The 13851-nt window shown below is 41.8% G+C and overlaps 2 protein-coding genes across 6 annotated transcripts in view; one reads left to right on the forward strand and one right to left on the reverse strand.

Moving 5' to 3' along the window:
• Positions 1–5792, forward strand: part of LOC117533006 (FERM domain-containing protein 5-like) — a 70293-nt gene extending 64501 nt beyond the window's left edge. For 2 of the 3 annotated variants that reach the window (XM_034196638.1, XM_034196636.1), the window contains 2 exons: positions 2009–2115; positions 4111–5792. In XM_034196638.1, the coding sequence (XP_034052529.1) occupies positions 2009–2115; positions 4111–4697 (694 nt within the window). In that variant the 3' untranslated portion in view covers positions 4698–5792. Of the gene's footprint in view, positions 1–1990; positions 2116–4110 lie in introns of all 3 variants that reach the window. The other variant, XM_034196635.1, reaches the window with a different exon arrangement.
• A 7151-nt stretch (positions 5793–12943) lies between these two features.
• LOC117533011 (WD repeat-containing protein 76-like) overlaps positions 12944–13851 on the reverse strand; it is a 30549-nt gene continuing 29641 nt past the window's right edge. For all 3 annotated transcript variants that reach the window (XM_034196646.1, XM_034196645.1, XM_034196647.1), the window contains exon 15: positions 12944–13788. In XM_034196646.1, coding sequence (XP_034052537.1) covers positions 13533–13788 — 256 coding nt within the window. In that variant the 3' untranslated portion in view covers positions 12944–13532. The remainder of the gene's footprint in view (positions 13789–13851) is intronic.

Consider the following 13851-nt stretch of genomic DNA (forward strand, 5'->3'; position numbering starts at 1 on the left):
ACCGTCGACAGACTAACTAACCCCCCAGTGTCAGTAGCCTCTGAATTTCTATCCACCAGGGCGTGCAATGATTTTGCCTCCTTTTTCACTGACAAAATTCAGAAAATTAGACAAGCAGTCAGTGCCTCTGCATCAGGTACAGCAAATGTGTTGTCCCTATGTCCACCTAATATCAATTCAAACACCATGAGACAATTCCATCAGATTAATGATAAAAACCTAGAGGACATTATTCAACTTCTGAAATCCTCCTCCTGCTGCCTTGATATTATTCCAACAGGGTTTTTGAAAGATGTTTTGCCTTGCCTCAGATCTACTTCATATAGTAAACAAATCTCTTCACTCAGGTATTTTTCCACAGGCCCTGAAAACTGCAGTCATTAAACCGCTCTTAAAAAAGAATAATCTAGATGCTTCAGTAATAAACAATTACAGGCCCAATATCAAACCTCCCATTTCTAGGTAAAATCATTGAAAAAGTTGTTTTTCAACAGTTGAGTAATTTCTTGCATTTAAATAACATGTGTTCCAGTCAGGCTTTCGTCCAAACCACAGCACTGAGACTGCTCTTGTAAAGGTCTTTAATGACATCCACTTAAACACAGACAGTGGCAGAACTTCAGTGTTAGTATTATTAGATCTCAGTGCTGCGTTTGACACTGTTGACCACAACATATTACTCGGCCGACTAGAAAACTGGGTGGGACTTTCGAAAACAGTTCTAAATTGGTTTGAATTCTACTTAAAGGACAGAAACAACTTTGTTTCTATAGGTAAATACACATCTGAGTTGACAAATATGACATGTGGGGTACCTCAAGGCTCCATCTTGGGGCCTCTTCTCTTTAACATCTACATGATACCACTGGCTCAGATAATGAAAAACAACAAAATAAGTTACCATAGCTATGCGGATGACACACACATTTACGTAACAATTTCACCAGGAGACTATGCTCCAATTCAAACACTGAGTAAGTGCATTGAACAAATCAATGACTGGATGTGTCAGAACTTTCTCCAATTAAACAAAGATAAAACTGAGGTAATGGTTTTTGGAGCTAAGGCAGAACGTGTAAAAGTTAGCGCTGAGCTTCAGTCTGCAATGTTCAAAACAACAGATAAAGCCAGAAATCTAGGTGTAGTCATGGACTCTGACCTGAGTTTCAACAGTCACATTAAAACAGTTACTAAATCAGCCTACTATCACCTAAAGAATATATCTAGTAGGATTAAAAGACTAATGTCACAGCAGGATTTGGAAAAACTTGTCCATGCTTTTATCTTCAGTAGACTGGACTACTGCAATGGTGTCTTCACAGGTCTCACTAATAAATCTATTAGAAAGCTGCAGCTAATTCAGAACGCTGCTGCTCGAGTCCTCACTGACACTAAGAAAGTGGATCACATCACTCCTGTTTTGAAGTCTTTACACTGGCTTCCTGTGTGTCAAAGAATAGATTTCAAAATACTGCTGCTGGTTTATAAAGCTTTGAATGGTTTAGGCCCAAAATACATTTCTGACCTCCTGCTAAATTATGAACCATCCAGATCTCTCAGGTCTTCAGGGACTGGTCAGCTTTCTGTCCCCAGAGTCAGAACTAAACATGGAGAAGCAGCGTTCAGTTATTATGCTCCAAATATCTGGAACAAACTCCCTGAAAACTGCAGGTCCGCTGCAACTCTGACTACTTTTAAATCCAGGCTGAAGACTTTTCTTTTTGCCACTGCTTTTAATTGAACTATTCACATCTTAAACTACACTGTAACTTTTATCCATGTATTTTTTCTTTTAATGACTGATTTTAAATGCCATTTTCTTAATGTCTTTCGTTTTTTGTAAAGCACTTTGAATTGCCTTGTGTTGAAAAGTGCTATATAAATAAACTTGCCTTGCCTTGCCTAGATATAGGAAATATTTCGTGTAGCTCGAAATTTTGCTGAAATTTGGAAGAAAAATATTAATTGAATGTATGACATGTGCATACGGGTGTGTGTTTTTGTCCAGGGCCGGCATGGTGCCAAGTCGGAGCTGCCCCTCCATCACTCACGGCCCCCGGCTGACCAGTGTGCCCAGGACCCGACGGAGAGCTGTGCACATCTCCATCATGGAGGGTAAACCTCACTCTTAACCTAACCTCTAAAGAATAGACAAAAACTGTCATAAAATGCCTTTTTATATTAACATAAGTAAGCCTTTATCTGACACCCTTCATTATTCTGTAAATGTGTTCAATTTAAATTATTTAAGTGAAGTTTTTACACCACTAATAACTATATAGACTGAATATTAATTTGTATAAAAATGATTTTATACTATTCTATGCTAGTGTGTGGCATATCGTTTTTATTATTATTTGATATAGTTATACTTACTTTCTAACTAGTCCATGTGTTACAGTATATCTCAATATGTGGTGAACTTCTGGGGTACAATTTGGTTGGAAATCACTTGTGTGACTTGATCAACTATAGATTACACACCTAAGGCTCTTACACAATTTGTAATACACACACACACACACATTTCCTGTTCAGAAAAAGTAGCCTTTCCATGTGAGCGACCCCCCACTCGTGAGTGTCAGTCATTCTCTTCCCTTTGATGTTTATCTTGCACTCTTGATGCTCGCTTTCTGAAACACACACACTCAAGATCCTTGAGCCAGGGGCATTATTTTGACATCGGAAATTCAATCTGCGAGTTTATAAAGGGCACTTACGTCCCATCTTTCCTCCAACAGGCTATTAACCTTTAGCCAGAGCTGCCACTGTGAGTTTATTTCCTCTCAGTTGTAAGGCCTTTCTAAAACTAAATAAACTTGTAGCATAGTCTGTTTTCCTCAAAAAGGGTATTTTGTGAAACTAGCCCTCTCTTGTAGGCTCTGATATTGCACCCCTTTGTTGCAACACTGAAACAAACCCCCTGTGTTTGTCCTGTTGCTCTGTCTGCGCTGGCATTTCCACTTGTAATAATATCTCAGCCTGAAAATAGCTCCTGCTGTCAGGGGCCACGCCATGTGTGTCACGGCAGGGAGGGGCCGTGGTGAGCCACATTCCTGTTCCTTGTCTTTCACTCTGTCTTTCCATTTATCTTTATGCCTGCCAGCATGTGGGGGCTCTCTGTGGTGAGGGGGGGGGGGGGGGGGATCTTAGCTAGTCAGCCGCAGTCAATGACAAAGACACACAGCAGGAAGGTAGAGAGAGAGGAGGCTGTTTCAAGAGCGGAGAGAATAAAGAATAGAAGTACATCAGTAAGTTAGTCTCAGACCGGTGTTTTAGCTCCACTGGAACCATGGTGAAGTGTCTGATCCGGATCAAGACCAAGGTGAACGTTCACCTGCGCATGGTCAACCACTGTTATCGAGATATGAATGTGCGCGTGCTGTCTCTGGGACCCAGGCTCTTGGGTAAAGTTCTGGGGGTCCTCCCGCTCCTCCCCGCCCTCCCGGGGGATTCCTCCTCCTCAGGCTCTGCTCCCGGGTCAGGACAGAGCTCCAGGATGCCCTCCAGGCTCGCTGTCCCTCCACAACTCCATGGCTGCCACAGGCCAGCTAACGGTGCAGGTAACAAGAGGAAATGGTTTAGTCTTGCGGGATTATTGAGTGCTGCTCTTTTGGGGTTCTTCTTGTGGGTTCAAGGTGGAGAACTTCCTTGAAGAGAAGTTTTTGAGGAATTAACTAAATACTTCAGGGTTAAGCTCTGGATTTAAGGATAGAGTAGCAAGTTTTAAGTATTTCAAAAGGACAAAGAGGACAGCATCCATCACTGGAGCAAAAAACTAATATTGGTCCACTTCTAGCCACATACAAATGATAAAATAAAAGGTCAACAGAGCACAGTGTAGGAAATATTCCCAGCAAGCCAGGCTGAATCTCAAAGAGGCTGAGTGGATCTCTGCCTTAGGACTTGCGCCAGAATCGCTATTTTAAACCTCCTCTTTTACAGGTTTTCCTTTACATAGTCACACATTTGCTGCAGTGGCTTGTAGAACTTATACATTTCCCATAAACCGTATAAGGGCTGATGCCAGAATCTGTCTTTTAATGTGTTCTGCAACAATACCTCCCAGTTATTAAACATGTCTGACTCATTAACTTCCTTTGTGTTCAGGTCTGGAGTCCCTCCGAGACAGCGCCCACTCCACACCCGTGCGCTCCGTCTCCCATGGCGACTCCTTCATGTCTTCTCGAGGCAGCATGATGGACAGCAGCGAGGCGAGCACGTCGGCAGTCATCTCCGACGAGGCGTACAGCCCCTCAGACAGCATGCTCTCCACACCTGTGGCCGAACACGGGATGGAGAACCCTCTGAACCGCCACCTCAACGGGGCGCCCCGCAGCGTGGAGGACAAGGAGTCAGAGGCCGGAGCGTCGAAGGAGGGGCAGACCGCAGAGTTTTCATCCGGCAGGCGAGCGCTGCGTTTGGTGAAGAGCAGGCCGGCCCCACCCAGCGACGCGGAGGAGCTGAACAAGTTCATCCTGAGCGTGCTGCGGCTGTTCCTGGTCACCATCGGGCTGCTGTTCGCCCTGCTGCTGCTGCTCATCATGCTCACAGAGTCAGACCTGGACATTGCCTTCCTGAGAGACATCCGCAAGACACCTGAATTCCAGCAGTTCCACTTTGAATACTTTTGCCCTCTGCGGCGCTGGTTCGCCTGTAAGCTACGATGGATGGGAGGTTTCCTCATCAGCAAGTGAAGCAGAGACTGAAGGACAAAATACAGGCCTGCACTGATGGAGACGGGATATTTAATAGAGAGAGGAGAGAGGGGGGAGGGAAAAGGAAAAGAATGGCAGCCCTTTTCCCAATATCAACCCAGCTACTCTTATAAGGGAGTTACTGTCACAAGCCAAGGACTGTCCTCTGAAGAGCCTTGTTTATTATATCTGACCATCACTGCGAGGAAAGAAAATCACATTTTACTTTGGAAATTCAGGTCATTTCAAGGTATTTTATTTTTACACAAAGCCACAGTAACAGGGTTTCATTTAAAACACTGAACGTCTGACAGACTTCACTCATTCAACCACAGATATAGTTGCCTTTATTTTTCTATTCATTTATATCCTGCAACATTATTGTGAGACAGATTGACCTTTTGTGTTTGGGAGTGTGTTGGTAACCTGAGAGTTTGAGTGAAGTTTTTAGAGCCAGTCTAGCTCATCTTATTTATATATTTTAAAGCCAACCTTCATTAAGCTAGAATTTATAATTGTCACTGATCATTTAACCTTCTGTTTTGACTTGTATCTGGGGGTTAGAGAAAGTGTGAAATGGAAAACCTTGCAGCACGTACTGAATGTAGATCAGTCCTGAGTTAAATAATATTTGCAAAGAATATGATTGGCAACCGAGAAATACTAGCAGCAGCTATTTCACCCAGGAGTGACGTTGGTGCTGGTGATAATGTAAAGTAATAATGTGTCTAGTTTGTGGTCAGACGTCCAATAACGGTGTGCTCATGTTACCATTTCTGTCCAGCCACTAGAGCACCGATAACATTATCGTTCTATGACTATGATTTAAAGACAATTTGTAAGGATTTAAATAAGTATTGGAGGTGGTAGGTTGACTGATTTTATAAAATAGCAGCAAAAATAATAGCTACAATCAACTTCTGTGTGAAAGAAACAGTCGTCACATTGCTGTAGTTCCTTTACAGTAGTTGTGAGCTAGCGCTGTAGTGATAGTGAAATGTTTGGGTTAGTTCTTTGACTCCCTCACTCTGTAGAAGGAGTTTATCTTGATGTGCAATACTGTACATATTCATAAATAAAGAGTCTTTACATTTAGGGTAACTTTGTTTTACCTTTGTAAAAAAAATGCTTTTTCCCCACAGTATACGGTCAAGAGAGCTTATTTTTAGTTCATGTCGAGTGAGGGGTCAATTAACTTTGTTTAGCCATTGCTTCGTTCAAATGTATGCGTTTATCTGTAAAAGCTGAATATGATTAAGTCATGTTTCCATTTTTGTACAAACTCATGTCTCGTTAACACAGATTTCCTCACAGTGGCTTTTAATGGACTTGAAGCATTATTTTTTACTGTGGATGTATAGTTATCAACACTTACACGAGAGCCTAAGATAAGTCATGTTTACGTCCTACTGCTATCCTCATCATCGCACCTACCAAAGAAACCTCTGTTGTCTGATATTTGTCCGTTTGCACCAACAGATGGGAACTCTGATATCCTCTCTCCTTCTCCAGCCTTATTACGTATGTGTTATGTCACAAACTGCTTATTTACAGCCCAGAGCAATCTACAGCTTTATTTAAAACCTTACAGTTAACTAATGGTCCTTTCAACAAGTGGTAAATGATAGACTGGTGTATTATACCCTAATACAATAATGTTGTAGCTATGCAACAAGATCAATGGTTTAGGATACCGAGGGGTTTAGGATATGCAGGCAGTACAGTATTAATAATCAAATATTTCACAAAAAGATCCACAGGTTGGTAGTTAACACAAAATCAGTGCTTTGAGAATCCCTGTAGTATTAAATACATGGCTTTAAATGTTGATTTTATTTTTGTACAGCAGTGGCGAACCGTCAGGGCCTTCAAGGTATTCAGAGAATACCCTGCTCACTCAGATAAAACAAACAAAAAATCGATTTAATTATATAAATAAAATGTAGATAAATGAGAATTGTATCTGTGTTGTTGATCTGTAATATCACAGTGTTACGTTGATTTGTGTGTCCTTCTCGGACCATGCGCTACGCATTTCAGTGGTTTTGTGTTAGAAAAGAAAGCAACCAATCAGATCTTGTTCTGGGTCTCTGGGTAGAATATCCTTCAACAAGGTATTCTACATCCTTGATCGAAGGCCCTGGCCGTTGCACTTGTCACTACCCGATCTGCAGCTCTGCCCGATCTGCAGTGCGCATGTGCGAAATGGTCCGCCATATTGGACAACTCCGGACGGCAACCCAAGATGGACACTTGACACAGTGGCTTTTAGCAAAGCTCAAAAATAAAACGAGAGAGAGATGAGTTATTGTTAATACAACGTGACTTCACTATTATTTAACAACTCTTTTTATGGGGTTCTTTTATTTGGGGTTAAGTACATTGTCAGAATAAGTGAGAAATGAATTTAACTTCTGTTAGACAGCTATCATACTGAATACATATTTACTGTGAATGTGTGCAAAAATGTATGGCATATGGCTGTCTAACAGAAGTTCAATCAATTTCTCACTTATTCTGACAATGTACTTAACCCCAAATAAAAGAACCCAATAAAAAGAGTTGTTAAATAATAGTGAAGTCACGTTGTAATAACAATAACTCATCTCTCTCGAGTTTTCCTTTTGAGCTTTGCCAAAAGCCACTGTGTCAATGTTGTCCTACTTGGGTTGCTGTCCGGAGTTGTCCAATATGGCGGACCATCTCGCACATGCGCACTGCAGATCGGGCAGAGCTGCAGATCGGGTAGTGACAGCACTGAATGAGAGCGTACGTTTGGACTGACAGTTTGATCAACCAATCATATATTGATTTGTAGCCAATGGGCGTATTCTTTCAGAGTTCCCCTCGGTTCCAGGGTATTCTAGAAGGCCCGCTAGTTAACTGGCTCGAGACAGAGGATTCTAGATGAATGCGACGAAGCAAATCATGCCGTTTTATTGTTTTTAACGTTGACAAGTGCAACAGGTGAAGAGGAAGTTGTTGCGGAATTGTTGTGAGTACCCTTTTCAAGACGACAATTCAGTGAAAAAACGGACATTATAATGCCGCGGAGGGGGGAGGGGGGGAGGCGGCGGGGTGTGTTGTGGTGTGTTGTGGTCCAGAAGGTCCAGTTGTGATAGACACGGTTCGCCACTGTTGTACAGTATATGACATTTTAAAATTAAGGGAAAGTTGTGGAAGTAGTATTAATTATGTGTTTGGGTGAGTTTGACAGAAATATTGACTAATATATTTAATAGAACACGTTTTTTGTTCAGCCTTTATTAGTTATTTATGTGTTTTCTTTAACTCAGAAGGTGCTCGCTGATGTTTGATTGTGTATGGTGAAAGGCAAGTCGAGGCAGAACATGTGTTTTTACTGAGTATCATTTGTACTTTAAGGTCTCATTTTATGTTCATGTGTATGAAAAACTTAATTTGAGCAATAAATATAACAGATAATATAATGATCAACAACCATGAAACTGCAAATGTATACTGCTATTGGAAATGTGTTTTGAATCCCCTAAGTAGGTGACCAGCCTGTAGATGCATGTGTGAGGGAATGATGCCCACTGTTCATGATGACACAGACGTAGGTAACGTATTCATGTAAATCCTGTCTGATCGTTGCCTAATCACTGCTCTTCCTTGACTCATTTTAGAGAAACAGAGTAGATGCAAATATGATTGTGAAAGTATGTGTAAATGAACTGACAAAAAACGAATTGTTTCTTGACTATGAAAAGGATTTGGCAAAATGGAAGTGGAGCGATTTGTATTTTTAGCTCATTTAAAAATAGCAGAAGTAGCATAGTCAACTACCTGAATATTTTTTTATTGTAACGCAGTTTAATACATTGATTTTTTTATTGTTTTTGCTTAAATGTTTAAAAGAACTTGAACTAACAAAGTGGGGGCCCTTTGACAAGCAACGCTAGTATTTATTTACCCGAGTCATGTAAACAGGAACAAGGCGTCTGATGTGGTTTAACTGTAAGCTTCCTTCCTGTACCGTGTTCCTGCACATGGAAATGTCTATGTAAGCATGTGTTCTGCATTTATTACCTCCAAACAAGGCTGCTCATTTCCAATCACTGAAATAAGACTGGTGTAATTTATTTTTGAATAAATGTAATCTGTTCTTGAAATCTGTCAGCTAGTGCAGCTTCAAGTTTGATCTACAATTCACAGCAGAAACAAACCTCCAAAATCAGTGGGTGTTTCTCAATGTCGAGGAAAGGCTGCTCCAGAGCCACTATTTCAAGCATACTAGATCATCGAGTGCCGCTGAAGGACTGTTCCAATGTCCAGCATACTTAGAATTGTACCGGGGGCAGCCTACTTCGTAGCGAGACATTCGAGGCTGCACATGTGTAGACATGTAGACTCCGCGGTCTTAAAATCCCCACAATGCTTTGGGCACGGATCAATTTCCAAATCTTTGGCGGAAATCGCGCTCCATTTAAGGCAGGGCCTCGCATATGACGCACACCTGTTAGCCTGTTCCACCATTCTTCGTTTTCCGAGGCTAGGAAGGATTCTATGAAGGTAGATATGGTGCAAAATGCGAGAGCGTGTAAAACCTGATGTGAGCACTTTATGGGCATAAATATGTCTCATAATTATTTGTGTGAACATAAAAATAATTTGTGTGTAAATATGTGATTTGTAAATGCAAAACACCATCCACAAATGTGTTTAAAAGATTTGCAAACTCACAAATAAATGTGCAAGTGTAAAACGGATCTGCAAATACGCTAAATATTTTCACAAATAAAAAAAAGATCTGTGAATATCTCTTTAACATTTACAACTTTCGATCAGGCATTTGTGAATCCATTTTGTATTTGTCGACCAAAAATGCGTTTGCGGATCTCAAATCTCTGTTCGCGGATCTCACATTTCTGCTTGTGGATCGTCTTTTTACACACACAGAATTTTGAGACATATTTTCCGCCGGTCTCCGCTAAAATCTACTCGTGTCACTCGGTTATTTTCGGAAACCATGTGATGGCCTGCTGATGACGATATTTCCGCATGATTTCAAAGTAAGAGCATGATGGTTTGTTTAATGCTCTGTTTTTTTTTTATTATAATGAACAGCGGAACGTTAGATGCATTCTTTATCACCATCATTTGCACCATATTCATAGGATTCTTGCCTCACTTCTGAAGCAAGTGAATCGGAAGACATGTGCTACCAAGCAAGCGTCCTCGACATTGAGACACCCATCCTAGCCTAGGAAAACGAAGAATTGTGGAACAGGTTAACAGGTGTGAGTCATATGCGAGGCCCTGCCTTAAAATGGAGAGCGATTTTGGCCAAAGATTTGGAAATTGGTCCGTGTGCAAAGCATTGTGGGGATTTTATGACCGCGGAGTCTACACATGTGCAGCCTCGAAATGTCCCGCTACGAAGTACGCCGGCCTCGGTAGAATTCCAAGTATGCTGGACATTGGAACAGTCCTTCGGCAGCACTCAATGACGTAGTATGCTTGAAATAGTGGCTCTAGAGCAGCCTTCCTTGACATTGAGAAACACCCAATGCCTTCACCAGTGTCTCAGACCCCGGCCACACGAGGACGAAAACGGCTAAACGCATAGGATTAACGCAAACGCAATCGCAAACAAGCTTCCGTCCACACGCAATAGTTATCCGGATAGTGTCTGCCCACACGAGACCGCTCCGTTTAGCTCCAACCGCTGGAGAAGCTGCAGTACATATGCAGGAGCCTGTACGTGGCGCTGTAACTTCCTCCACAAAAGCAGCGAAGAAGCATGGTTGTCATGGTTGCCCTTCTGTTTATTCTCCGCGGTGGGGGCCGAGGGAACCGGGCAGAGTTTTTCGCCAGTCAACGTGTATTAAAGTTTAAATCTTCCGACAAAATTATAAAAGTGCCGGTCAAAGGTCTTCTTTGTTATTTATTGAGCTTTAAAACAAATGAATAACGACTCTATATAATATAATAATAAAAATACACGGAGCCTCTCTTTTTCCACCCTCTCTTCGGACAGCGCCAGTGTCTGTTTCATGCAGCAGCTGATCCAGTAATGAGTGACTCGGCCGACAGTAAAAATAAACATATTTATAACTAGTTTAGGTAGTTTGAGAGGTAATAAATAAAATAGCTAAGGGTGATGATCTGACTTGAAGTGTGTGTTTTACTCCGTTCACCGCCGCATCACAGCGGGAGGAGCTGCAGGTGAGCAGAGCTGCGTGTCTCCGTCCTGTCAGATTAGACTTCACTCGCGTTTATGTCCATATTGAGAGAAAGATAAATAATCTGAATTCAGTGTGCAGTTTACTTTGACGCGGGGGTGAGCAGCAGAGGTGGGGCTATTGCCTCATCATTATTAGAAAATGATCGTATAGGGCGTACACACGGAGCCGTTGGACCCCCCAGAGCGTTGCGTATGCCGTTCTATCCACCTTGGGACCCGTTATCGTTTACGCAGTCGTTTAGTGCCGTATTCGGTCGTCCTCGTATGGCCGAATGGTCTATATGACACTAAACAGTAACGCAAACGGCCGTTTTCGTCCTCGTGTGGCCGGGGAATTAATGTGACAATGATACTACCACCAGGGGCCTCATTTATAAAGCGATATACGCTCAAAAAATGGCGTACGCCAGTTTCTACGCAAAGTTTGCGATTTATAAAATACTAACTTGACGGGAAAACGTGCGGTCCTCCACGCAAACTAACCCATGCGTACGCACTAAGCACAAAAACGGGAGAGACGAGAAACTGCGACACCGTTGGCAGAAGGAAGAATGGAGAGAAATATGTGGAAATGATACCATAAATAAAATGTTACCTCTCATTTATCATATATGAAGAATTCATTTTCAAACATTGATTAAAGCCAATCTTAAAATGATTAAACAAACGCCTGTTTGCGACTCCTCAGTGCACACAAAAACATAACTTGGAGAAATAAATAAATACAGATATGTTATTTAAAACCACCTCGAATATGTTGTGTTAATGTTATGAAATGTTTTCTCATAAATGATGCGGTAAGCAGGAGGACAGAATTACGTCTAAACTGACGCCGTGTTGCATTTCTATTGGTTGTAGATACGAGCATGGTTTTATATACTATCATGTTTAATCGTGTTTTATGCCGTTTGTCAAGACTTGATAAGTCGCTCGTAAAACACAGGAGGTATGGAAGCTAAGAACACCATATGTGGTCAATTTTACAGCTAATATAACACAACACATTAGTTGTATTTCCTTTAACTGGTGGATATAGAGTTGCTGCGCGGGGGTTGAGACGCACAGGCTGCAGTGGAGAGGCTGCGCACAGCTGATCGACAGCTGGAACACAAACCACCAAAAAATACAAACAAATAATTCAGATCCAGTCGTCATGACTCCACACCGGGGGGATTCCCCGTTCACTTCTTACAGTTTCTCATCAAGGGGGTGTCTCCTGTCCCCGGTACAAACACACTGCCTGAGGAAGGATGTGTGTTGTTTTTGTCATTAACCTTTTTCGGGCCATTTATTTATTTATTTTGGTGACGATCCGACCTCCATGCTGCTCCCCTGTTCAAACTGCATCCACCAAACAATATGATTTATCTCGACCTCCCCAAAATAACCAGAATCTGACACGGTGTGAGATGTCTTTTTTAGCTGTTCTGTCGTCATTTCCTGCGATCTTCTTCATAAAGTGAGTCTGAATGAATGAATGAATGGGCGTTTCTGTGACTATTTATAGGCAAATATGGGCGTTACGTGAACCCCGCAAAAGCTGCACCGCATTTCGAGTCGGTTGTGATTTATAAAGGGAAACCGGCGTAGGAAGTGCTGTACGCACTTTCCTCGCCGGTGCGCAATGTTTGGTGAATCGGGAAGTGGCGGAAAATGTATGGCCCTATTTTTCGGATTTCTACTACGTAAGCAACCTTCCCACGTGAATCCTACGCACGGCGTTATACATGAGGCCCCAGGGCCGGCGAATGCTAAGGGCGCATCAACTCATCGGGGGCGCCAAAAAAGAAGTTAGAAATAAAAAATAAAAAAATTGTTTTAAATTTCATAACACAATTTCTCGATTTTGGATCAACAAAGTACAAATGATTATCTTATACTAACTTAAATACGCCTATATTGCGTACAGCGCCCATAAACTATGGCGCACCTCCCCCTCCCCCCAAAAATCCACAGCTAAAATCTTGCCAAGGGCAGCAAATTGGTCAGGGCCGGCCCTCACTATCACTAATGAAATCAGGAGCATTCATTCAAAATGTCTGGTAAAAAAAAGAAAATCTCAATTTGTATTGATACAGCAGCCACAAGATAAAATAAAATATGTAAAGGACACAATCAATTTTACAGCAGGTACATTTACAAACAGAACATTATAAAAATATTTTATAAAATATTTCAAAATGTGTAATTTTCTAACTACAGAGTATGATGCGATGTATGATTGTAGGATTTTTCTAATTGATAACAAAAAAAACAACTAACCTCAAAGTGAACAGGTATTACTAAACTCCAAAATAAATTCAGTCCAGACTTCAGGACGCTCACTCACAATCTGCCAACAGTAGTTTGAACAGTCTCGCAAACTTACTAGATGATTTAAGATGACTTATATGCAAAGTTAAAACGTAATACAAGATTAACCTGTGACTATAGGTGTGTTTTGCAACTGCATTTACTGTGAGAACTAGGACAAACGTATGGATCTACAGAGGGGATTAAACTCGTTCCAAACACTGAGATATCCCTCTATACTGAATGAGTATAGATGGACGTAAACATTTCTTACATGGTCTTGCTACCTAACTGCAAGCAAACAGGTTTTATGGTCGCATATTCTGGTTTTCATCTTAATCGGTGAATACGTGCAGGCGTCCTGAACTGTTGCCCCCCAGTAAGGCGTTCCTCGTGGGGTGGAAGGCGGTGACGGACTGCACCGTCTTCAGGTTCTCGTCATCTTTGAAGCAGTGCAGGGGTTTGCCGCTTTCGTGGAAAACCTCCACCCTCCGAGGATTGGACAGGCTACCCACCACAAAGCAATCTTCTTGTTTGGGGTCCCACACTGCTGAAAGTTTACTCAGCCAGCGGCCTGTGCACATGTTGTGTCTGAAAATGAAGATTGATAAAACAGGTTGTGAGTGTGTCACCATAACACAGATCTCAGAACAA

Source organism: Gymnodraco acuticeps, unplaced genomic scaffold (genome assembly GCF_902827175.1).
Source record: "Gymnodraco acuticeps unplaced genomic scaffold, fGymAcu1.1, whole genome shotgun sequence".
NCBI classification, from domain to species: domain Eukaryota; kingdom Metazoa; phylum Chordata; class Actinopteri; order Perciformes; family Bathydraconidae; genus Gymnodraco; species Gymnodraco acuticeps.